Here is a 26,408-nt window from a genome sequence, read left to right as displayed (position 1 = left end):
AATGAATGATTGAAGGGGGGGGTAAACTATTTTAAACAATAATTTTTAATTTTTAAATAATATTACATGTGTTTTTAAATATTTTTTCACCTATATTTTCATGCATATTTTCATACAATAAAACACATGTATTTAAGTGTATGTAACAAACACACCCTAAAGTGGTAGAAATTGCATGAACTCAATATTTTCTCATCTATCACTAATCACTTTAAAATTAGGACAAAAATTGTGATATAAAAGTTATGTTGGTAAACTTTCTCTTAATTTTATGGCAAAACAGTTACAAGATGTAAGTTAAATCTAACTGAGGTAATAATTTCTGATCAATGATTGTGTGAGATTACCAAATACAAAGGATATGGCTTGTGTTCAATGCTTTTTTGCATTGAAGATGCTAAGATATGAAAAAATATTTAAAACTGGGCATGTGTCCTAATCATATGGTGTCCAATGTAAAAAGATCTTGGACACAAGCTTCACCCAAATACAAATCTCTGAAAATTTAACTGAGGCGATATTGTGGAACATAAGAGCCAAAAAGCGCCCCTGATATTAAATAGAGACATCGTGGAAATTATCCCTGCCATTTCAAGGCCAAGTCTCTTTTCAACATCATGCAATAATTTTAGATGCATACCTTTTCTTTCTTCCCAAGTTTAATGATCAATTCTTTCTCTCTCATTCGCTAACATCATGTTTCTCAGCAATGGCGGCTTCAAATCAAAGAAGTTAATACCGTATCGGAGACTGTACCGGTTTGGCCACCGGTACGATATATTTCGAATACCGGTTAATACCGGTGTACCGTTTCGGATTTACCGCAACACATATAAAAAACTTTATATATATATATATTAATATATCTAATTACATTTCAAATTTTTATCTCTTTTGTTCAAATTATTTTAAGCTAATGCCTAGCACATTTCACTACTCAATTAAAAAAAATTAAAAAACATAGTAAGCCTTCTGCGTGGAAGTGGTAAAGAAGAAAAGAATAGTAAATTGTAAATGATTTTCTAAAAAATTAAAAAACAAAAATCAAAAATTAAAAAATAAAAAAGTCAAAGAGTGGCAGATAAACCATGTTGGTTTGTCTGCCCCTCAGTAACTTTTATTAAATAACAATTAAAAAAAAACTTTTAATAGGAATGAGAAAGTGGATAGGCGTAAAAAAGTGTAAGTCATCTTTTTGATGAAGGTTTGTTCGCCCCTTAGCAGAAAGTGGTTTCTCTGCTAACATTATGTTTAGAAACTCAGACCAGAAATGCCTAAAGAAAGAGTGACAACAAGGAAGAGAAAAAAACTGAAGAAGCTACTATGGGATGGCAGCGAGCTTCAGCCTCAAGATTTGACAATATCTCACTGGTGGATGAAGGTTCAACAATGGTGAAGAGGCACTGTAAGTAGAATTTTTATTATTATTTATGAAAACTCATTTCAGTTTGTACCGGTCTGGAGCAAATTTACTGCCGAAAAGCACTGAAATCCGCCGAAATGGCCGAAACACACCGGTATTTAAGACGGTACGAATCAACCCAGTTCCTGTACCAGTCCAAGCACCGGCACGAAATATTCCGGCCATACCGGCCGGTACGGTACGGAATTAACTTCACTGCTTCAAATATTTTGTTCAGGATGTTTTTTAAGAATCATAAATTACATAATCTTATTTCTTTTTAGCCTTTAGGTAATTAGGCTTGATTCAATGTTATTAATTCAATTCCATTCCGACTGTAACAGCCGGAAATTACCGTGCCGATAAAAAAACCAGAATAGTAACCCACCCTATTCTACTTTGGAAAACATTTCGAGTCATTCCGATCTATTTCGGGTATTTTGGGATGTTTTGGTAAATATCGGCCGAAATTCAAGATTCGGCCAGCATGAAATTTGTGCTTTAAAAAAAAAATTGTTCTTAAAACCAAAACAAATTTGCATTCTGTAAACCAAAAAACCTTAAAAGGAAAAAAAAAAAAGATCAAAAGTACCAGTACAGCTAAAAAAAATCGTATTGAGAAATTTGAGACTTAAAACTTGAGAAGAGGTATTGCTGCACTAGAAGTTATGAACAAGGAGGAAGGCAAAACGTAGATATAAAAGTGTAGATGAAGATGTGATAAAATTTAAAAGTATGAAGTGTAAAAATCGAGGAGACAGAAAACATGTGTGGTTAAGAATAAACAAGAAAAAATAATTAAAAATGAGAAGTAAGTAATATATGTCTGATGAGGAAAAAAAATACTGTAATAAAAAATAATAAAAGGTTGAAAATTGTGTTGTATTGGGCAGTGTGCTTAGTCGAAGGAATTAAGCCACTGTCTAGCCTGTAGTAGTTTTATTATAATTTTTTAAAAAGATTTTAGTTCTATTTTTTTTTTGAGTTTTTCCTTTTTGCTTGAAAGACCCCAATATATTGTTAAGTTGCTCAAATTATGGACCAAAATTTAATTTCTTGGCATAAAAAAAATTCAAAGTTCGTTTGGTTGGAGGAGTGGAAAAGTGGGAGGATGAAAAATTAGTGGGAGAATGGAAAAGTTGGAGGATAGAAATGATTTGGTTTTTCCTCATGTGTATTTGGTTGGAGGGGTGGAAAAGTGGGAGGGTGAAAAACTTTTTTGTTTGGTTAGAGAGAAAAATGGGAGGATAGAAAATGTAGTTAATATAAATTGACTATTATGTCTTTGTTATATAATATATAAGAAATAAATGTAGTGGGAAAGTGAGAGGGTAGGTGAGTGCAATAAAGGGAGGGTATTTGTGTAAATTACATCATTTAGCATCTTTTCCTCCCCATTTTCCTCCCAATTTGGGAGGATAAAAAATGTGGGCCAGGAGGGATTATTTTCCTCCCCATTATCTGTCTTTCTTGTTTTCTCTCCTGAACCAAACGATAAAAAATGCCATTTTTCACCATATTTTCCATCCTCTTTGTTTTCACCCCAACCAAACATACCCTCAGGGTGGTCCTAAATTTTTTTTTAAAGGTAGTCATAAGGTGGTGCCGCCACTGTTTCCCAGTCAATTTCAAATATACATTTTTTCTTTGTCATAGACTTGTGTGACACTGTGACCCCGCAATTTTATTATTTGCAGACTTGTGTGACATTAATGCATTCTTATTTTCCATCCTTTTTGTTTTCACTCCAACCAAACATACTCTCAGAGTGGTCCCAAATTTTTTTTTAAAGGTAGCCATAAGGTGGTGCCGCCACTGTTTCCCAGTCAATTTCAAATATACATTTTTTCTTTGTCATAGACTTGTGTGACCGCGACCCCGCAATTTTATTATTTGCAGACTAATGCATTCTTAATGAAAGTCGCACAATTCTACTAGTCCTAGGCTTCTAACCGCTCCTAACCACAAGTTATATATAGAAGATTTTTTTAAGTGCTTGCTACTTGAAGAAGCTTACTTAATCGCCTTTTCTATGCTATGTAGTTGATGTGAAGTGAAAGTGATGAAAATCATTATTTCAAGAATATGTCAATGAAGTAACAATAATTCATTATCCAGCCACCTAATGATAGTTGCATGTATGGTTTAGTAAATTTCCAAACGCAACAATCAAGGGAGTTGGTTTTTGGGGGAGATTTCACTTTTGTCCGTTCAAACAGTGCAATGTGTCATGTATATCACATTTAGATTCTCTTTCTGATTGTTACCCTTTGAACAACATAAATTCTCATTTTCTAACAAGATAGTACTACATAATAAGTTCTCTAGAGTAACTTTTACTTCTCTTTCTTTCTAAAAAAGGATTCAATTTATTTGGAATAGCATTAACTACTATGGAACTTTCATTAGTATTGCATGCTTTCTTTGTATTTCATATGTGCTTCCCAATTCTAGTGGCAACATGTGATACCATATCTCTAAAAGGAAGTATTGAATCATCTCAGTTCCCAAGCAACTTCCTCTTTGGAACAGCTTCTTCTTCTTATCAGGTTTTCTTGCCTCTCTCTCTCCCTTCTCTCAAAATTAAAGTTCATTCAAACATACTAATCACTAATCAGATTTTTTTTTTCAATATACTTTTATGTTTTATCTCATTTTCAGTTTGAAGGAGCTTTCTTGAGCTATGGTAAAGGACTTAATAACTGGGATGTTTTCACTCATAAGCCTGGTTAGCATATGTTTTCTGTTCTAATGCTCTTCAACACCCCCTTCCCCTTTCAATCTTTTCCTCTGATGGTTTGAGTTGTATGTTACAGGTAAAATCATGGATGGGAGTAATGGAGATATTGCTGTTGACCAGTACCATCGATATCCAGTAACTCAAGTCCTTTTGTTGTTGTTGTTGTTGTTATTTTTGTTTGTATGAGAATGTTAACGATGAATTTGTTTTTAATTTGAATTCAATATAAGCGCAAGGCCAGTGTTAGAGAGAGAGAGAGAAGCAAACACATGCTTAGTTATATAAAGTAAAAATGATATACACAATCCAGGTGAAAGAGTTCTTGTTCTTCTACGGTAATTTTTATACTACAACTTTTACCACAATTTTGATATGGTTGGTTATGAGTAATTGCTTTCCACTTTCACATGTACACTTTACGTTTTCCCTAGCACTCATAGTTGATCATATTAGAGTTGTGGCATTTGTCTAGAAAATTTCTCAGGTGCAAATATTGATGGGGATCAAAGCATTTGTATCAATTCATGCAAACATTCCTATTTATTGAAGCATAAGAACCTACTTTAAAAAAAAAAAATAACTATTTTACATTTTCACTTTTCAAAACATCCAATGTCAAATTATCTATTTTACTTTGTATTAATTATTAAAATATTTATTTTTCTTGATTTTTTTAATTGTTTATCTTTCATCACATATAGCAACCACCATTTACTATCTTCTTTCAACCTCACCAATTACTATCTTCCTTCAACCTCGAGATAAGTAAAGAGAGTAAAAAAATTCAATGCAAAATGAAAAATGTTGGTGTAAAGATTATTGTAGCAAATTTATAAATTTACACAATTATACACTCACTAGTGTAAGTTATTTTTAAGCAAAAATAAGTAATTTTACACATTTTTCTTCATGTGTGAGTCCTTCCAAATTGACGTAGAGAGTTGATGATGTTGATGTGACAACCTCTCAGAAGTATGTGGCTAATAAAATTTAGCGTAAATTGTAAATTATACTCCTAAAGTTTGAGGGTGATTGGATTTCATACCTTGAAATTTTAGAATTTAGATTTTACCCCTTGAAGTTTGGTTTTGGATTTTACACCATAATATTTCAAAATTTGAATTTTACTCCCTATATTTTAGAAGTGTTTGGATTTTACTCCTTAAAGTTTTGGGATATTTGAATTTTACACCCAAAAGTTTTAAAATCTGGAGGTATAAAATCCAAACAACCCTAAACTTTAGGGGAAAAAATTCAAGTTCTGAAACATTAGAGTGTAAAATCCAAATACTCCAAACTTTTGGAAGTAAAATCTAAATTATAAAACTTTAGAGTGTAAAATCCAATCACCTCCAAACTTTAAGTGTGTAATTTGCAATTTACTCTAAAATTTAATTGATAAATTATGAAGCACTCATATCATTTTCATGCACTTTTATCTTATTGTAAGTTCACAATTTTTAATTTAGAGATCTTCTTTGTTTTCTCATCTCTATTACCTCTCAGAAGTATGTGACTAATAAAATCTAATTGATAAATTATGAGGCACACATATCATTGTCATGCACTTTTATCTTATTGTAAGTTCACTTTTTTTATATTTTAATTTAGAGATCTTGTTTGTTTTCTCATCTATATTAAATAAATCATGGTTCATTGAATTATTTGTGCTGATAAGGTCAGTTTTCAACCCACTATATATTAAAGGGATTGGCTGATAGAAAAGGACCCCATGATTATGAGCTCACTTTAATAATTTAAAAGAAACATACTTTAGGACTTTTGTGTTTTAAAGAGCTGAAAAGGCTTTACGCCCTGAAGACATGTAAATTGAAACTAGACATAATTTGAGCAAAGCAGACTCTACAACTGTTTTTTTTGTTGCAAATATACTGCTTAAACGAAAATTATTGAATACTTTGGTAGTACAATAAATGCGTACTCTCCCCTCTTATATGAAGTGGAGGTCCCACCATGAATTTAATTAGAGGGATCTACAATTATGTGGGTCCCTTAGAGAAAAATTAGTGAATATTTGGGAGTATCATAAATGTGTACTTTTCACTCTCATATGAATTGAAAGTCCCACCATGAATTTAATTAGAGGGACTCACAATTATGTGAGAATGGAAGAATATACATTTATGATACTCTGAGAATATTCTATAATTATTCTTACTTAGAGGACCTTCATTAGCAAGAAATGAAGTGTATTAATCCAAAACATATAATGGAGTTATTAGAATTTGGAAAGACGTTGTCTATCTCTCCAAACATTAGAAATAGAGCGTATTTTGATACTGTGGCAGAACAAGGGACGTCCCATAGTACTGTAATAAGGCTTGTCAATGATCTTCTAGGCTTTTAGTTTAAGGTTCTATTAACAGGTGCTTAAGGCATTTGGTAATAGACAATTTTAAAAAAGTTTTGATACCGCTTTTATGGAAAATATATAAATGTTTCAAAAAAGTCAATTGTTTTTTTCTTTTTCTATAAAAAATTTCTAGAAACATTTTCTAAACCAATGTCCTTTGTGTATCCGTCAAATTTTCCCATTGTTAATACTATTCATAAGTAACTAAATAGTTCGAACTATGAAAATTTTAAAAACAAAACTGATCATTATGCTTTGCTATGCTATGAGAAAACAGGAGGATCTATATCTCATGGATCTTATGGGAGTCAACAGCTACCGTTTCTCCATATCATGGGCAAGAATTCTACCCAGTAAGTTCTTCATTTTTTTTTAAGGGAAAGACCTTCTAACTTGATTAAGGGAGTGGTCTTTTTGTTAAATTATTGATTGTCCCAAAAGTTTCGGTAATTTAAGATTTTAGGACTATCAGTAATTTAACATAATATCAAGGCATGAGGTCTTGAGTTTGATCATTGTTTCCTCCACACACTACCTCTAATTTAAAATCTCATGTGTTGAGTCTCACTTATTAAAATAGAGTTTGAGCTCACGTGTGAGAAGGCGTTTTAAAATTATATGTTTAAATAATTAAATTTATCATTTCATAATAATATATACTTTTGGAATAATTGATAATTTAACACTTTTTATCTCTCACACCTACCTTTTCTTCAAACCAGAAGGAAGATTTGGAAAAGTGAATAGAGCTGGCATTGATCATTATAACAACTTCATAAACGCTCTTCTGCATAAAGGTCGATCACTTCAACTTCCACAATTTGTATGTTCATCCAAGTCATTTTCGCTTTATAATCTACTCTCGCAATTTTCACAAATGTGATCACTTGTGAATACATACCACATTGTGACATAGGTAAACAAAATTTTCACTTACAAAAAAAGAAAACATATATTTCCTGATTTCCCTATTAATTTTCATATTCTGGTTTCAGGGATCCAACCCTTCGTGACATTGACTCATTATGACATTCCTCAGGAGCTTGAAGACAAATATGGAGCTTGGCTGAGTTCCAAAGTGCAGTAAGTGGCAGCACTCTCTTACTGCAGTCCTGAAACGGTTTACTTAGGCTATCTGTGCCTTAATTTATATGAGATTGACTACCTCTTATATGGAATAAAATCATTTGTTCAGGGAGGATTTCAAATATTATGCAGATATATGTTTTAGATTCTTTGGGGACCGGGTTAAGTACTGGTCCACTTTAAATGAGCCCAATGTAGTAGCGATTCGCGGTTACAGGTCAGGGATTTACCCACCATGTCATTGCTCCTGGCCATTTGGGAATTGTAGCAGTGGAGATTCAGAGAAAGAGCCTTTTGTTGTGGCTCATAACATGATCCTATCCCACGCTGCTGCTGTCGGTATTTATAGAACCAAATACCAGGTAAATTAGTCAGTGTCTTCTAAGTCCTTGATGCAACACTCTTTAGGAGATATAATGAATGAAACAATAAAGCAGTTTTTTTCTTTACTGAAATGCTTCTTACTCAACATCCAGAAAAAACAAGGAGGTAGCATTGGAATTGTTATGAATGCTATGTGGTATGAACCTATTAGTGACTCCTGGGAAGATAAGTTAGCAGCTGAGAGGGGTAAATCTTTCTACATGAACTGGTAAATAAATCATCATTAAATGATCCACAATTTAAAAACTTGTTGACATTGATTTCTTTAGAACTCTGCATTCATAATAGAGGCACTGCTCTGACTTAATCTAGAAGTTTAATGCAGGTTCTTAGACCCAATTATACGTGGGAAATATCCAATAGAGATGCAAGAAATTCTTCAATCTGACTTGCCTATGTTTTCAAAACATGATTTGGAGTTACTGAAGAATAAATTAGACTTCATTGGCATCAATCAATACACCAGCTTTTATATAAAAGACTGTATATTTTCCCCGTGTGAACCTGGACCAGGAGCTTCGAGAACAGAAGGTTTTGCTTTACGAACAGCTAAAAAGAACAACATCTTCATTGGAGAGCCGGTATGAATATATAATCTCACTCTTCAAAATTACCACAACTATGCATTTTTGCTAAATAACTAAGTCTCCATATTGATGCAGACGGCAGTTGACTGGCTATTTGTCTATCCTCAAGGAATGGAAAAGATGGTGACATATATAAAAGAGAGATATAACAACGTTCCATTGTTTATAACAGAAAATGGTGAGTGCAAATTAAGCTTTTATAGTCTCTAATAAATATTGGCTCTATGTGTTTAAAAAGTTCTTATATAATTCTAGCGTACCTAATAGGGTTTTGTGAGAAGGAGAATCCCCATTCCACCATGGAAAATTCAATTCATGATATCAAGAGAGTGGAGTACATGAGCAGATACTTAGATGCTCTAGCAACAGCAATGAGGTACTAGAAGATGAAGCCATCATTGGCACTAAACGTTTTACATATGTTTATGCTTTGTATTCTATCTTGTTTTGAAAAACAACTAGGAAGTACTCACTGTTAAGGAATCTTATACTGTTTAGATGGGTTTATCAGTTTATGTACTATTTTAGCCTCTCCACTATATAGCTTAAGCTGTTAGAAGAGACATAACCTGCAACAATTTTGTATATTTTCCTCTCTGGTGTTTTCTGACAAATTGTGAGATTTTCCCCTGTCAGAAAATATAAAGTACGGAGCTGATACCATGATAAAGTGTTTGGGAAAATATAAAGGATAAAAAGACAATAAGAAAAAGAGAGACAACGCAAGGAATTCATGTGGTATGGCCTTAGGGACCTACATCCACAAGAGAAAGACAAAACATATTAGAAAAAGATGAGACATGGTTTTTATATCACGTTAGAAAAGATAAAACATGGCGCTGATACAATGTTAAAGCGTTTGGGAAAATATAAAATAAGAAAAATAAATATTATCATAGAGAGATAAGATAAAGAAAGAGAAAGTAGGGAATTAATATAGTTTGGCCTTAAAGACCTACATCCTAGGAGAAAACACTTAATGGTTGCATCTTTACCATATGAACTGTATATTACAATGAACTTATAGTAGCTTGATAAGTATTTATGGTAGGCTAAAACTAGACAAACCATACTTTAAACTAGGGTAGAACTTTTTGCAATTTAACTAGGATTTCTTTGCTTGAACTCCAAGTAGAATTGAACAATAGATTTGAGTCTAGTCAACCCGATATCTTTAACATTTCTAATGAGATGTTTCAAGGCTAGCTGATTTGTGTTTAACTTGGTAATATTATCAGGAAAGGAGCAGATGTGAGAGGGTCTTTTGCATGGTCCTTGCTTGACAACTTTGAGTGGCTAGATGGAGATACCATTAGGTTTGGGCTTCATTATGTTGATTTTGCCACTCTCAAGAGAACTAGAAGACTATCAGCGACTTGGTACAAAGATTTCATTGCTAACCATAAGGCACACAATTTTAGTGCTGATGGGGCACCTCAAGAGCAACTACTTACAAGAAATTAAAGCTGAACGCCACCTCAAACAAGCTGTGTCAGAATTTTGTGTCTCTAGCACATTAGTCTTTCCGTATTGCTTGCCTATTCCTTTCTGGTGCAATTGCTATTACTTCGGTGCTTGCTAGTTTGTAAATTTTCTGCTTTAAGTGAACCTTGCATGTACAACCAATGTGTAAATATCTTAATATATTTCTATTCCATCACGAGTAGTTGTAACTCCCAATAGAAACCCAAGCCTCTCCTTCACCACATAACGCTTAAAAAGGGCAAAATATCGTCATAAAAACACTTAAGTCCTCAAATAGATATAAATCAAGCATACTTTATGTTTAATTTAACCACAAAAATTGTTGGAGGAAGTTTGCCATTGAACATGCTTCTAGCAACCATTTCTTTAGTTGGCATGTTTTTGAAACATTTTAACAAATGAGCATCTTAAGTCTTAGAGGCTTGAGTTCAGTAAAAAAACTTGAGTCTCTTAAACTTGAGTTCTATAGAGCATACAGAGAAAGACAAAAGAAGTAGACTAAGAAGCACACTCAAGGTTTAGAGAGACTTGAGTTCTTTCACTTGACTTGGGTTTTAGAGCCTCGAGATGCTAGTTTGCAAAATAATTTTGCAAACTTAACAACTAACTAAATTGTTCCAAAAATAATGTTAAATAACAAATTTCATTAACATTGTTGTCTCACCTTTCGATTCCGACCATATCTAACCAAAAAAATTGAGAATTTCACTTCTTGCTACTTGATGGGATTGAACCCTTTGTTAGGGACATATTTTATGTAATTGGCAAATTCTTTGACAAAATGCACTTTACTTGTAATTGAGTAGATCTAGGATGGGTTTAGGACTTCAAGAAACATGGTGTTTAAGTCAAGTATTAAAGCCATGAAGATCTGACCAAGAAACAAGTAAAGAAAAGTTGTTCATTAAAGCTCGACAGCAATCTCGATAGAAGGACTTCTATCGAGAATTAAAGTCGAAGCTTGACAGAAGCTCGACATAAGCTGTTTCTGTTGATACTTACGAAATCAAAATTTTCAGATCTGATTTTCGGGCCAAGTTTATGTATTTGTATAGGGTTTCTTTTCTCACAACCCTGAACATATATAAGGCTCATTTTAAAGGCCATTATATAAAATAATGTAAAGAGAATGCATGTACAAAGCACCCTAGTTCATTATTCTCTCTAAAAAAGTTACTGCGTCTTTACACCAAGGGTTTTGTAACCAGTGAGCATCTTGATCTTCATTGTTGAGGAACTGAAGAACTTTGCAGCCAACAATCTTCTTCAAGTTGGTGAGTTAGTCACGTACTGAGATCCATGCATCATTGGTTAGTCACGTACTAGGATTCATGCATTGAACGGAAAGATTGCTGCTACAATATAAGTCTGATTGGGTGTTAGGGTAAGGGTTCAACTGTAGATTGGTATTTCGGGATAGACTAAAGGGTTTGGTAAGATTCCTTATACTTGTAACCGCTTGTGATTGATAATAGTGGATTCTTGAGAGTGGTGACCTTAAAATTACCCCGTGGAGTTTTGCTTCGGTGGTTTTTCCCATTTGTAAACAAATTACCCCGTGTCAAATTTATTTTCCGCTGCATTTGGATAATTTGATGATTTGTTTGTGCTGCCACGCTATTGCATAAAATTTGATCTAATTAATTAACTTGGATAATTAATTAATTAATTGCAAATGGTCAAATCATTTTAACCCAACACCCTTCCCATTATTTAATTCAACTCATCATTTTAATATTTTATATAATTTTACTTAATTTTAACTTCTCTATAATAGGATTTTCATTATTCTCCTCCACAATAATCTTGATTTTAGGATCTTCTTTCATAACAAGGCCTTCATTAATTTCTTCAGAAATTTCTAAATTTTGTTCTTTGACTTCTACATAATCTTCGAGAACAATTTTTTTTTCAACATGCAATTCTTTCTTTAATGGTGGAATATTTGACTCTTCAAAATAATTCAAGTATGAACTTCTTGGCTAGTAATAATCTTGTTTTGTATACGAAAAAAGTTCTTCACAATCCAAAGGACAAAAGTTGATAGCAAGCATCTTTTTCATCCTTGGCCATGAATGAATTTTCCCTTTACCTCGTCTAATTCTATCAAACTGTATTCGTTCCCACCAACATAAGGCATACTCACTAAAATTTATACAAAGTAAGTTTAACTTTTCTTTCATAATAAATATTCTCAAAGTCAGATAAATCATCTTTTTTTTTTTTTTGAGAAGGAATAAATCATCTAGATCAAGTAACCAATCAAGCAAGTCTTCCCACGAAATACTTGCGAAATGTTTTGTTTGGCAAAATGTCATGTTTTGTTTTACCAAGTTTTTACCTATACTATATATACCTTCATTACTCACATATTGTAAGGAGTGCTTTTCACAGAGAAAACCCTAGAAAATACACTTGAGAGTAAGAGATTGTTATACCCACAATCATCTACACATTTTCTTGTGGTTTTCCTCTACTTCTACCTTTTCATCTCTAAATCCTTGAGAGGTTGATAGCCCATTCATTTACCACACCTAATTTGAGTGTTAAGTGAGATTTTGGTGCTGCTGGGAAGCATTGGAATGAGCCATGTATTGGTAGATGCAATCAGGCTGAATTGCGGGATTTGGGAAAGCTAGAGAAGACAAGGTTTTGAGAAGCCAGTTGGTAGTAGGAGCTTGGAGGGCTCAAATACATTGGGTGGACTAGGCTTGGAGGGTCTTTTGTTATTGATGTATACTTCAACTTTATATTCTAGTGGATCGATTTCGACTTGGAGGGCCGCGAAGAGGTTTTTGGCTGAGTTCTTTGGTTTCCTCTTCGATAACACATCTTAGTATTATCTTGTGTCTGCATCTCTCTTCCCTACCCTTTAAGCTTTTATTTTATTTTTGATAATTGATGAATATGGCTTAAGGTAGTGTTATCGGTTGTTTATGCTCATTTACTCTTATTCCGCACTTAGTTTAAGTTAGACTAAAAGTAATCTAGCCGTATTTTTTTTTTTTTTTTGGGTCTAAACAAGCTCTTGTGTTTTCACACAAATCCGAGCTTTCATATATAATATCTAATAGTTTAGAAAAGTTTATTCTCATTCTTTACAAAAGTCTAGTACTATCTTTTTGATACCTATATTACCTAGTTGTAAAAGAGGGTACTGTTTTTGAATTTAGAGTTTCTTATCTTACATAGAAGTGCATACTAGTAACTTCTTGGAAAGTGTGGTAGGGCTATTGTATTTTGGGATGGCATGCCTAAAAGGTAAGTTGCATCAGTTGCTAAGCAACAAAAAGTATTATTAATAGCAACAAAAAGTATTGCGAAGCACCATATTCTTAATTTTCTCTCTATTTTGAGGTGATGTACAACTTTTGTAAAAGTACTGTGGAGGGTAAAAGTTCCCGAATAAACATTTGGGCTTTGGGCTTTATTAACGGGTATCGGTTTGTTTTTGGTTAAGGCCTACAGGCCCACAAGTCAGTATGCACTATAAAGGTTCGAGGAGTTGTCCTCGGAGGAATGTCTCCTCGAACTGGCCCGGCAATGACCTTGAGACTCGTCAAGAAGGTTAAAGGCAGAATTCTAGAAAAACTGATGGGTAAGAGGGTGATCCAAGCACCCTCTCAACGCAAGGATGTGATAGAAATATCTAAGAAAAAGGCTGCTACCTCCACATTAAAGACCCTGCATCTACCTCCCTGGCCGCATTAATGGGGAAATGACCTTTGAACAATAGAGTTGAACCTTCCTGCTGTTATTTAAAGATTTCAAGAAGGTGGTGGATGAGACAAGTATCTAAGGGAAAGATTTGTATGACACGTGGATGAACAGTGAAGATGAGGAGGTATATAAGGAGACGAGAGAGGAAAGAGAGGGGGATCGGCTCTTAAACAAAAAAAAAAGAGAACTAAGAATTGTAAACTTTGGCCTAGAAAGAGAATATTTTATACAAATCGTCATCGGCTTACGTCCGAGGAGATCTATTTGTCATATTTGTTCATCATTTGCACAGATTGTAACATTCTAGCTTGCTAATCAAACCTCTAACATCCCGAACTTAGATTTCAAACCCATACTCTACAAATTATATTGTATAAGGCTCATTGGGCTTGAGCCCAACATTTGTTTTTGGGTCTAGGTACAATTGTGCACTTACAAGTACTATTACTTAATGCATAACTTTGTAAATTATAACTTTCAATTTTATTTACTAATTTAAGTTATAGGAAGAAAAAGAAGTGGAGCATCAGCTGCTTTTAAAGAGGGGAATCAAACAATCCTATGGCCAAATAAGAATATTGTTGAGTGAGTTGCGGAGTGGAGAATTAAATTCTTTTTAAGTGGGGAATCGGCAACCCTTTATGGAAAATAGAATAATCGATTTTCAATTTGCTTTATATTATATTTTTGCAGTGAAAAATGCGCGTAACAATTAGAATTAAGCATTGTAACATGTTTTCACGCTAGACTTCAAAAAGATTAATCAAATTTTAATTAGAATTCCTCCTAATCAATAATGCTTCTAGATCGACCTGATATTTATTTGATATAGTACTCAATACACACTCACGCAAGCCCTCTTATTTATATCAAATACAATACCAATCTAGATAGTATGCCGTATCACATTAAATTTGTAAGATTTATGCATATATGCCCGGTTGGTAGAGTTTTTCAAATGGAACATATTCAAAATATTTTTTTTTTCTTTTTTTATAATTTATTTCACTTTTTCAAACAACCCCATTTTTAAGAAGATGAAAAATAAGTTGTACCAAACTTACATATCTACTTGTTTTCACTTGATAAAGTACTCAGAAATGGTTGTCTCATGTCTGAAATTATTGGTTAAAAAACGAAAGAATAGCCTTCCATTACATAACCAAATAGACTTTCATGAAAGTATAATGAAATAAAGGGGAAAAAAAATGTTGGACCTAGGTGGATTACCTACAAAAAAATCCATCTCTCTCTCTCTGTCTCACACATATACTCCTCCTAGTAGTGCATGCATATGCACTGATCAACCATTCCATTTGGTTATAGCATTAGTCCAGCAGGGGATTTCTCGGCCATATGGGAATTCTAATACTACTTCAAAAGGTTTTCTTTCTGTTAGAGATGTTCCTATTACCTCTCTTAATATTATGTGATCTCCAAGTTCTTAAGAGCATGGTTCAATCCCCATTTCCCACAAACTTTCTCTTTGGCACTGCCTCCTCTTCTTATCAGGTTTTCCTTTAAAACTGCTAAATAATAATACTCTCTTTGGCCAATATTTTTAGACATCTTAATTTCTCCAAGTCATGCATAGTATTACCACTGAAAAAACAAACTTCATAAATTGCAATTGATGCTTGATGATTATATATATATATATATATATATATATCTCTTACACACACAGGATGTGTATACGTGAAAATTTTACACGCATACTTTGCAGTTTGAAGGCGCTTACTTAAGTGATGGTAAAGGTCTGAACAATTGGGATGTTTACACTCACAAACCAGGTGATACGACGTCTCATTTTATCTCAAGTATGCTAATATGTTGTCCAAAGTATATTCAGACTAATTCAGTATGAATTTAGGAAAATGCTAAATTTATTATCAATTTTACTATCAAAATACTTATAAACCGGACATAGCAATGAATATAATTAGTACCACATCAACAAAATTATAAGTTTTGGAATTAATTGTAAAACTTATATAATAAAATTGCATGCACCCTAAATCATAACTGATGAATTTAATCTCACTTGCAATAATATGCATGTAACTCATTAATATTCTTGTAGAATTAATATTTTGCATGTAATGTTGTGAGGTGGCAGGCTAATTTGAGAATGTTGTGAAATTATTGTCTGTGAAGTTTTGTTACATTCCTAACTTCATTGATTAAAATATAACAATTCTTTTACTATTCAAGTAATAAACTATAAATCATCATACAAATAATACTTACTCATTACAAAGATGTTATCCACTTTATTTTTGTTTTTCTTATTTGTATATTCCATTTAAGGATGACATTGGAATAGGATAGACTGATAGAGCCATATCATGGATGGCTCGTCCCTTTTCAAGACAAGTGGGATAGGTTCGGGTAGGAAAATGATGGGATGAAAGTATTTTGCCATCTTTAATAGGTTGTTCGTCCTCTCTTGGTGGAGGTTTAGGATACGATGGAACGAGGCTAGTAAAATCAGTTGTTCGTCCTCTCTTGGTGGAGGTGGTATTATATGCACAGCAAGCTAGGCAAAATAGGATGCGACATTTTGTTGTCCCTAATTCCATTTCAATAAGAGATTAAGAGGTTAATCTGGAATTTTTAATTGCAGGTAACATAATTGATGGAAGCAACGGAGATGTTGCTGTGGATCATTATCATCTTTATCCAGCATGACCTTTGTTTCTTTTCTTCCCCTTCAGTTTTTTATAATTTCATAATGCATGGTCTATTGATCTTGAAAAAAAAAATTTTGAATGGTCCATGCATAATTTTTGCTAGAAATTTGAATAATTATAGTCAGGACTCAGGAGCTGCCCATTACATAATAAGCACGAAGGGTTGAGAAATTTTTTTCTTATTTTCTTCCAAAATTTTACAAAAGCCACTTTTTGAAAAAGCTATGCCAATTACAAAATAAATCCTACAATATGAGGTTGAAGTGATTTTCGTAAATACCATGACCTGATATATGCACTAAACCAACGTGAGTTAGATTAATTACCGACAAAGTTTAATGATTTGGAAAAGATCCATTCCAATTATGACCTTAAATTCCCTCTAATTTTAGTCCAACATGCAACACATGATATTTATCTGATTTTTAAATGCTATATATCTTACATCTAATAAAAATTAGAGGAGATTGCAGGATTCAATGGGAGGAGATCTTATCACGTATGTCGCTAGAGATGTCTTTATATAGTGCAAGTAAATTAAATTATATGATGTTGTCATTTATAGAAATTTTAAGGTAAATTGTTGACAACAGGAAGACATAAATCTAATGTCTTCCCTAGGAGTGAACAGCTATCGGTTCTCAATTTCATGGGCAAGAATTTTACCTAGTAAGATTTTTTTGTTGGCATGTATGTAACATAATTTGTGCTTGGAACTTTTGCAAGTAAACATGAAAAATTCTCTAAATTTTCTCAGAAGGGAAATTGGGAGACGTCAATTTGGATGGCATTGACTTCTACAATAAGCTTATTGATGGTCTCCTACACAAAGGTTTACTTCCATCTCAATTAGTTTTTAGCATATTAAAGACAGACTGATTACACCAAGTTATTTGTATACTAAATTCAGGTGAATAAACACCACTGTGAAGCAGCGCATAAAATTATCACTTTAACATTGTATTATGCATGTCTCTATTTCTTAATTGTGCAATCTACAGGAATCCAACCATTTGTAACGTTGACCCATTTTGATATTCCTCAAGAACTTGAGGAGAAGTATGGAGGTTGGCTCAGTCCCAAATCACAGTAAGCAAACCAGATATCAATAGCCTATGTAATTTTGTAGAAGATATAGGTAGATTTTTATTTAATAGAAGAATCACAAATTTTACAAATGGGGTTCTAGTTCTATGGTTTGTGTATCTTTGACTATGCTATACATTACACAGTATTGCTAGAGACAAATTTTCAAAAACTCGTTAAGATGAAAAATTGTTATTGGAAGAACATCACCGTCGCATGACTCATAAATCACTACTAACACAAGTTTTATCTTGCATCAATTAAGACAAGTAACATCAACAGTTTTTATATCACTAGATTTTTTTGACATGGAGCGTTGCAACATGCTGCACACCATTTTCCAGGGAGGAATTTGGATATTTTGCTGAAATCTGTTTTAAGTTCTTCGGAGATCGGGTCAGGTACTGGGCCACCTTCAATGAGCCAAATTGCCAAGTGACAATGGGGTATCGCACAGGTGAATTCCCACCGTCTCGTTGCTCAAGCCCCTTTGGAAATTGTACTCATGGGGATTCAGAACGGGAGCCCTTTGTAGCAGCCCATAATATTATTCTAGCACATGCAGCTGCTGTTCAAATTTATAGAACTAAATACCAGGTACTAACATTATTGAATAACTAGGACAATTTCTAAGGGACCATGACCAAATCAAAACTCAGGCCAGTCTTTCTACTCACATTTATTTTAAAAATTCAATAGTACAATGGGGAAGGGTTTTTGAAAACCCTTCCCCATTGTAAAGAAGAACAAACTATTCCACTTAATTACAACATTCTTAACTATGTATTTTGGTATGAACTATTGAAGCATACTATATATAGAGGGGGATGATGATGATACAAAGTACGGAGTAGTTAAATGTCAAAATACAAAACACTTAAGAAAGACATTGTATGCTTGCTAACTAGATCAATGAACATCCAGAAAGAACAAGAAGGTAGCATTGCGATTGTCTTACATGCCGCCTGGTTTGAACCCATTAGCAACTCCACACCAGACAAGTTGGCAGCTGAAAGAGCCCAATCCTTCTTTTTGAACTGGTAAATATCCATTTGTCAATCATCAATATTTTTATGTGAGTGGTGTTAAGAATACTACAATTTTCATTGTATAAACCTTACAGATTGATGTGTTATCAATCAGAAAAATGTAATATTCACTTTTTGTTTTTTTCTGAGACCATTTAGTCATTTATTTACTATGTTACTGAAGGGACACCAATCACATTTATTATAACATCAGTTTGTAAGACTTTTATAGTAAAATTGACAATGGTTTTCACATTTTATGTGTCAAATAGGCACAAACATACAAATGTGGTTGGCATATCATGAATCTTGAATCAAGTTTAATGCAGGTTCTTGGACCCAATAATATTCGGAAAATATTCAGCAGAGATGAAAGAAATTCTAGGATCTATCTTGCCAGACTTTTCAAGCAATGACAGGGAAATACTAAAGAATGGATTGGATTTTATTGGCATCAACCAGTACACCAGTTTCTATGTCCAAGACTGCATCTCCTCCATATGTGAACCTGGACCAGGGGTGACCAAGACAGAAGGTTATTACCGACAAAGTTCACATAAAGATGGCATGCACATTGGAGAACCTGTAAGAAACTTCAACTTTATAACAAGAGTGATGTTAGGGATACCGTAAACTTTACATAAGCCATACAAACTAATGTGTCAGTTAGTGGTGAAGTGAGAAGTTTTTTATTTTTTATTTTTCTGGAAGGCCAAGTGGTTTTCTATTAGTGCAAAGCTATGAAGCACGGACGTGGCATTAGAGGTGCCGCACCGGCGTCTGACGCGGCATGTAGCGAGCAACATCGGTGCCCACGCGTCGGTGCCGTGTCGGAAATTTTTTTTTTTTTTGTTTCCGGATTCACGCTGACTCGCTCTGATTAGGCTTCGAATCACGCCGAACTGGGCCTATTCGCGCCGATTCAGGCCAAATCGGATTGTATCGGCCAAATATTGGTGTGTTCAGCCGGAAAAAAGAAATCAGCCGGTAAGGGAAAAAAAATTTAAAAAAAAAAAAACTTAAACTGAAAATACCGGTGGATAGCCGCTGTCGCTATCATAAGATACCAATGGCCTTAACCCCTTTCTTCTTCTTTGCTTCTTCATTTTCTTCTTCCTTTTTTCGCTAGAGCCCCTGCCTTATGTTTTGTGTTCTATTTCTTTTTTTGACAAGTTTTGTTTTTGTGTCTTTTTTATTTTTATTTTTTTTTACAGTAAAACGATAGGATATAATAATGCCTTTGTTAGCCACTTAAAGGCTTTATCTTTTTTTTTTTGCCTCTCTAGCCAAACATGTGAGCCAGCCACATCTTTTTCTTTTTTTTTTAATGGGAAGAAGCAACACCTATTTTAATACTTGCCACATATATCATTTATTTTGTTTTTGGACTGACCAAATACGTGAGCTACTAAGTCACATCTTTTTTATTTATTTATTTATTTATTTATGGGAAGCCTCATCTATTTTAATACCTTTGTCAATAATTCAAGTGTCAAGTGTCAAAAACTTTTGTGTACTTATTATTATCTATCTATCTTTTTTTTATTATTATTATTATTATTATTATTATTATTATTATTATTATTATATGAGTTTTCTATTATTATTATATAAAAAAGCATGCTTAGCAATATATAAAATATATAAATATAAATATTTTAATTGCTGCAACCCGCCGCACCCGCACCTTATTTTTTCAAAAATTGCTGAGTCTCACACCCGCACCCGAATCTGGAAACGCACCCGTGCCTCATAGGTGCAAAGTCCAAGTAGGCCTAGGTGCTTACCCTAGATCATCTATATTTAGTTTTCCTATTACAGAGCCCTGGTTTGTCCTCCATCTCTTTGTCAATCATTGCTGAAGCATTTTGATTGTACAGACTGATTTGGAATGGCTAAATGATTACCCACTGGGAATGGAGAAAATGGTTACCTATGTAATGGAAAGATACAATAACATACCCATGTTCATAACAGAAAATGGTAAGCAAAAGGCTTATAATCTCCTTGATGGTTTCTGCATATTTTTAAACTTTTACAGAAATTTATGTCACGGATCTTGTAGGGTATGGCGAGGAGGACAACCCAATTATCACTGTAGAAGAGTTTCACCATGATGTTAAAAGAGTAGAGTACATGGACCGCTACTTAGATGCAGTCTTGAGAGCAGTAAGGTAAGAATATAGCCATAATATTAGGCATTTTTTTCAACTTATATTATCAATAAACTAGCACTATCTTACAAATCCAGGTTTAAATACAACCTATGCTCAGCATCCCATAGAGCAAAAGAGGAAGGCGCCACATTAATGATCTTTGATTTGTTCTGTCCCCTTCCCATCAATGCTAATTAGTCTGCACAATAATTTCATTGATCTTAACAAAATTGTGGTGCACTACCACAAAAGAGGTCTAAGTACTTTTTCAATATTTCTACTTTGACTTGAAATGGTATTGTCCTGGTCAAGTGTTACACTTAGGAGAGGCAATCAGATCAATCCTTAGCAATTACGTTTTGATTTAAACTGAGATGTACTTCAGATAGGCAATATATAATTTCATAACAATGTTCCATTACTAGACGAGTATCTAAGACAATCAAATTCTTATGCTTCTATCTCTCTTTGTGATCAGGAAAGGAGCAGATGTGAGGGGTTACTTTACCTGGTCCTTGCTTGACAACTTTGAGTGGAATTTTGGATATACAATAAGGTTCGGACTCCACCATGTTGATTATACCACGCTGAAGAGAACCCCAAAATTATCAGCAAGTTGGTACAAACAGTTCATTGCAAAGCATACGATCAATCCTATAAAATCAAAGAGTGATCAGAAACAGTTCCAGCATTAATTAAATATCTTATTTCTCAATGTTTTGATACCAAAAAAAAAAGTGAAAAACATGACCATATGTCGTTCACCGGGAGGGGAAAAAAAAAAGTTTGCTGCTTACTAGCATATATCCAAAACATTCTCTACATCCTTCACTTTGAAAACACATGTACAAGCTTGTTTGGCTAAAGTTGTTTTAGTTGTTTCAAAAATTAAGTTTGTAGACCACATAAAGTGCATATCAATGATGGGATGGATGATTGTTTTTGCATGTTGCTACTATGTGCTCAGCGATTTTGAGGATCGTCACTACATTTAACTCTCTTCCATTTGTCCACCCTGCATGTTAGTTCCCTTTCTCTTCTCTCTATTGCTATTAATGCGTGTTCTAAAATACCATGAGAATACAATAGGTATATGTGTGTGTGTGTATATATATATATATATAAATGTCCCTTTTTAAAGTAAGGAGATCTTAAAATGTGATGCATATTCATAGTAAAGAATGCAATGATGTGGGTGAACTTGAAATTCATGGAAAGGATGGAAATGCAATTCATGCAGAAGGTGCAAATCACACAAACTACGATTTTCACAAGATGAGGGTTAATTAGGGCATAATGTGGGGCTGTCGTGTTGATTTTGGGTGTCCTTTGCGAGGAACACTAAGCCAGGATGGATGTGAAAATTCTCAATGAGAAAAGAGGTATTGGGTATGTTAAAAAAAGTGAACATCTATATATGTCATTGAAATGACAACCAAACTATGCAGCTCTAGTACTACAGCAAGTAATTTTACTAAACATCAATTGATTTGAGGCACAATTTTGGTGAGGTCAGATCCAGTACAATTGAGAATTATTGCGCCAGCAGGTTTGTCTAAAACCACATAGCACTCAGTCAGCTATAATTCTTGATTTCCAGTCAATAGCATAGCACCTGATTAAAATTCAAATTTAACAAGCACCATGCTAGTAAAAATGTAAATAAACTCTATCAAACATTATGTTTTACATTGTGAAGGGTTGGGTGTACATGCACTTGTAAGTATGTTCAGCTTCAATAAACTGGTCTACATGAGTTATCCTAAAAGTTTTCGGTGCTTCTCATATTGTTTCCTCTGATGGAAGCTCTATTTCTCAGTACCAACGTAGCTGTAACTTCTTCAAATATCCTAATTTGCTCAGAAGTTGCACATGGAGGAGGCTTTGGACATACGATGGCATAAAATATAGCTCCTAGTTGGATGAGACCTGCAGCAAACTCTTAAACAATGAAATTTTCTATTTATCACTTCATCCTGAAAAATTCTAGCAGAATGAAAGATCATACAGCATACCAACAATTCTAGACTGATGAGAAGAAAGAGCAGCACTCACAGAAGAGGAAGATCCAGAGCTATACCGATATATTCTAGACCAGGCCCTTCTAAGACAACCCAGTATTCAACTCTTGGTGGGCCACTGTGCAGGGGAAATGGAAGCAAGCAACAATATTCAGCGTAGCTTTCACAAAAAAATTTAGTCTTAGAGTCAGCAAAGCCTGTGAACAGGCACTTTTTAGTAATTCAAAAAAACTTCTTTAAAAAAAAAAAAAATGAATCAGCAAGAATTTTTATTACAAACACACAGGTCTAGCAGACCATAAAATCAAGTGAAAATAGCATACAACTCTGTGCACTCCAATTCAAAACACAATAGCTCAGCGCAGGCAAAAAGTACAGTTCCTAAGAACAACAACAAATTCTCACAGTATGATGGCATCCCTGCACTATACTAGACCTGCCACACACCTGCAATGATGCATACTTTTACTTCCCAAACTGAAGGCAAAATCCTGTGTACAACCAATTAGAGACTAAACTCTGCTGTATATGTCACCTGGGCCACAGCAAACAACTAAGCTCTACTAGCAAGAGATCCCTTGTACAAACTCAGGCTTACACACCTAACATTATCCAAGCTGCAGTCCTAGCATAGCCAGATATTTGATATTGCGTATCAGCTCTTAATATGCTAGGGTTGATGCCCCAATTCCTGCCAAAGGGTTGAAGTCCATCAAGAAAAACATACTATCTCACTCGCATTCAACAAAAGAGCTGCATTGTTTGAATTCAACTATAGGTCCCTGTCCTATCAAAAAAAAAAAAAAACTACAGGTCCCTGGTTTCCTGCACTATTAGTTCCCACTATTTGTCAGCATCCAAAAGCAAAGCACATGTCCGAGGAATTTCCAGGCATCTTGAACCCAAGTTGCAAAAATCCAGTCAAAATTGAGTTCCATGAAACATGGTCCTTCGATTCCATGGTGTCAAAAATGAGCAATGCATCTTCCATGCATCTATTCTTAGACTTGAGATACATAGACATTAATGCATTAGATATTGTACTGATTTTTCCAATCCCCTTTTTATTACCAATCCATGCAAGGATTTCCCATGGTTTATATGTGCTTTATCAAAACAGGCACTAATGACACTAGTGTAAGTATAGACGTCTAGTTCAAGTCCAAATCCTTGCCTATCCATGAAGAGTATAAATGCAATTGCTTCTTTACTGTGTACACAGTAAGTAGCAAGCAAGGAATTCCATGTCACCAATCTCGGGTATGAACAGCACCATGAATCACTTTTTTGGCATCTTCTATAGATCCACACTCTGAATATGAAGTGATTAAGGCATTGCGCACGGTATTAGGAAATATCAGCCCATGTTTTACAATGAATTTGCATCGTTCACTTGTAAAACTCAGCATCATCAAGCAACGTCAAATGCAGAGCAAATGTGCCATCATCAATTTTGACAACCTCCCACTCCACACATTCTAACAATCACCCACTTGAACAAATAGACAGAATTACGCCCTGGTAAGCTCTGAAACACCACACATACATCCTCAACTCTCTCACACGTCCAGAATAAAGCACTACAGGAATAAACATTTTCAACATAACCCATCTTGACAATCATGGAATGCACTTGTTGCCCAAGATGAAGCTGATAAGAACAAGTAACTCTCTTAATTATGCTTCCAAAAGTATACCCATCAAAATCATCAAGCCCATATTTGTTCATGATTCTTAGAATCTTCCACGGTGTCTTGAAGTTCCCACTGTTTACATACCAGCTATCATTGTATTCCAAGAGACAGTGTCTCTCAGAGGCATTTCCTCGAACATTTTGTGAGCAATACAACTCTGCCTCGACGTCTATGCACAACAATATGTCCTCGTAAACTTGTTACCGTTTACTTGCTGCACACAAAATTATCACTTTAACAGTGTATTATGCATGTCTGTATTTCTTAATTGCGAAATCTACAGGAATCCAACCATTTTATATCACAATATTTTTTTGGGAGTAATTGTAGTAAGCCCATATGGAGTATCGACGGAGCTAAAACTTGGAGTTAGAGGGACAACTTCGCTGTTGATTGTGTGTGATGGTTTCAGCTTCTATCTCTGCTATGGTCGGCAAGGGTTTTCTTTTATTATTATTAAACCCACATATAGTATGGATGGAGCTAAAACTTGGAGTTAGAGAGGGCAGCTTCCCTGTTGATTGCGTGTGGTGGCTTCGGCTCCAGTTCTGCCGTGGCCGGCAAAGGTTTTATTTTATTATTGTTATTATTATGTGTGTGTGTGAGTGCGTAGAGTGCGTTGTTTGATTTTGTTAAATTCTTGTAATTGTTGTTAGGATTTTCGAAGATAGGTTTATTGCAGTTACTTTTTTTTTTTTTTTTTAGAGAAATGTTTACAGATGTTGTGAGGGCATTTATTAGTGGACTATTTCAGTAAAGTTTTATGAAAAAAAAATTTTATTTTTTGACAGGTTTTTCTAATTTCCATAAAAGCGGTGTCAAGTACTAACCACCTTAAATGAGCCAAATTGCCAAATGATATTGAAAAAATTATTAGGTACTCCTGAAGTACCATAAGTGCACAGTCTTCTCTCTCACATGAATGGTAGATCCCATTATGAATTTAATTAGTGAGACCCATCATTTATGTGAGAGGAGAGAGTACGCATTTATGGTACTCCGGGAGTACACAATAATTTTCCATGATATTGGGGTATGTTTATGCCCAATATCAAGGTGGCATTTTGTATGAGGTAATAATTTAGAATTCTCAAGAATGTTAAAATATTTGCATGTTTAGTTGCAAATCACACATGAGAATGAGATATTTGGGGAATTTGAATTCCCAATCAACCCCTTTTTATAGGAATGTAGATTCCCTTTTTTAAAAGTGGGTATTTACGTTCCCATGTTTGAAAAAATTATAAATAGACAAGTTTGTCCATTCCTCTTTATCCTTTAACCAATAGAAATAAAATTAAAATATAATAATTATTATAAATTGATAATTTAAACAATTATCAATATCAATATATATATATATAAAAGTAGAGACCTCATGCGAGAGAGTATAAGGTTCTGCCATGTGGCACTCTAATTTTGCATTTAGCCTTGATCATTAACTTTCTTCCTACTCTTCCTACTATACTTCAAAACATGGGCTGGCGTTTTAAACTTCATTAAAGGCAAGAAGCCTGTTAAGATGTCAAATTGGAGCAAATTATAGCCCAAGTGTAACTCTATTGATTGTCCCCACATTTAGATGATAGTAATTGATTGTTCCCACCTTTAGCTCATTTCAAAACTAGGATATGTTGTCTCAATGTAGTGATCGGTTTAGTTAATCAATTCTAAAGATTAAAAGATTTCAATGTTTTTAGTCTTCGACTATAGTATTGGACTCTTCCACTACTAATTTACTTATTTTTTCTGAAATCAAAGAGTTTCTCCCATTATTTGCACGTTATAAAAACCTATTATAGTCCTGTAGCTCGCAGGACAAAGAAAAGTGAACCGGTGTATTGTTTTTTTTAAGAATAACCCAAATGCCATTATATTTATATACCTCTAATTTTATTCTCACTTTGCCTTTGCTTCCTCCATCGACACCAATCTGCTTTGAAGCTTACATC

The 26,408-nt window shown here is 34.1% G+C and overlaps 2 protein-coding genes across 3 annotated transcripts; both read left to right on the top strand.

Moving 5' to 3' along the window:
• Positions 1-3,712: 3,712 nt before the first annotated feature.
• LOC142634510 (beta-glucosidase 46-like) lies at positions 3,713-10,233 on the top strand. Of its 2 annotated transcripts, none has more exons than XM_075808822.1 (12): positions 3,713-3,951; positions 4,064-4,130; positions 4,219-4,277; positions 6,794-6,869; positions 7,239-7,313; positions 7,512-7,599; positions 7,712-7,964; positions 8,079-8,194; positions 8,312-8,567; positions 8,649-8,751; positions 8,841-8,949; positions 9,812-10,233. In XM_075808822.1, exons 1-12 carry the CDS (start codon positions 3,796-3,798, stop codon positions 10,035-10,037), a joined length of 1,584 nt encoding a protein of 527 aa, XP_075664937.1. In that variant the 5' UTR covers positions 3,713-3,795; the 3' UTR covers positions 10,038-10,233. The 2 variants fall into 2 exon arrangements, with proteins under 2 accessions (XP_075664937.1, XP_075664936.1); XM_075808821.1 differs by having other exon boundaries at positions 8,829-8,949.
• A 4,618-nt stretch (positions 10,234-14,851) lies between these two features.
• On the top strand, positions 14,852-21,579 carry LOC142634512 (beta-glucosidase 46-like). The gene is made up of 12 exons (XM_075808824.1): positions 14,852-15,290; positions 15,505-15,571; positions 16,405-16,463; positions 17,065-17,140; positions 17,229-17,303; positions 17,473-17,560; positions 17,902-18,154; positions 18,482-18,597; positions 18,915-19,170; positions 20,466-20,568; positions 20,651-20,759; positions 21,220-21,579. The coding sequence occupies exons 1-12, from the start codon at positions 15,135-15,137 to the stop codon at positions 21,434-21,436; spliced, it is 1,575 nt and encodes a 524-aa protein (XP_075664939.1). The 5' UTR covers positions 14,852-15,134; the 3' UTR covers positions 21,437-21,579.
• Positions 21,580-26,408: the final 4,829 nt, after the last annotated feature.

This window comes from Castanea sativa, chromosome 5 (genome assembly GCF_040712315.1).
Source record: "Castanea sativa cultivar Marrone di Chiusa Pesio chromosome 5, ASM4071231v1".
Taxonomy (NCBI): domain Eukaryota; kingdom Viridiplantae; phylum Streptophyta; class Magnoliopsida; order Fagales; family Fagaceae; genus Castanea; species Castanea sativa.
This window is presented reverse-complemented; position numbering and strand designations above follow the sequence as displayed.

Coding starts and splice junctions, on each gene's coding strand:
- LOC142634510 (XM_075808821.1), top strand. CDS start 3,796: ATGGAACTTTCATTAGTATTGCATGCTTTCTTTGTATTTCATATGTGC. Junction 3,952..4,063: donor CAGCTTCTTCTTCTTATCAG/GTTTTCTTGCCT, acceptor TCTCATTTTCAG/TTTGAAGGAGCTTTCTTGAG. Junction 7,600..7,711: donor TGGCTGAGTTCCAAAGTGCA/GTAAGTGGCAGC, acceptor TCATTTGTTCAG/GGAGGATTTCAAATATTATG.
- LOC142634512 (XM_075808824.1), top strand. CDS start 15,135: ATGGGAATTCTAATACTACTTCAAAAGGTTTTCTTTCTGTTAGAGATG. Junction 15,291..15,504: donor CTGCCTCCTCTTCTTATCAG/GTTTTCCTTTAA, acceptor CATACTTTGCAG/TTTGAAGGCGCTTACTTAAG. Junction 20,569..20,650: donor CATGTTCATAACAGAAAATG/GTAAGCAAAAGG, acceptor CGGATCTTGTAG/GGTATGGCGAGGAGGACAAC.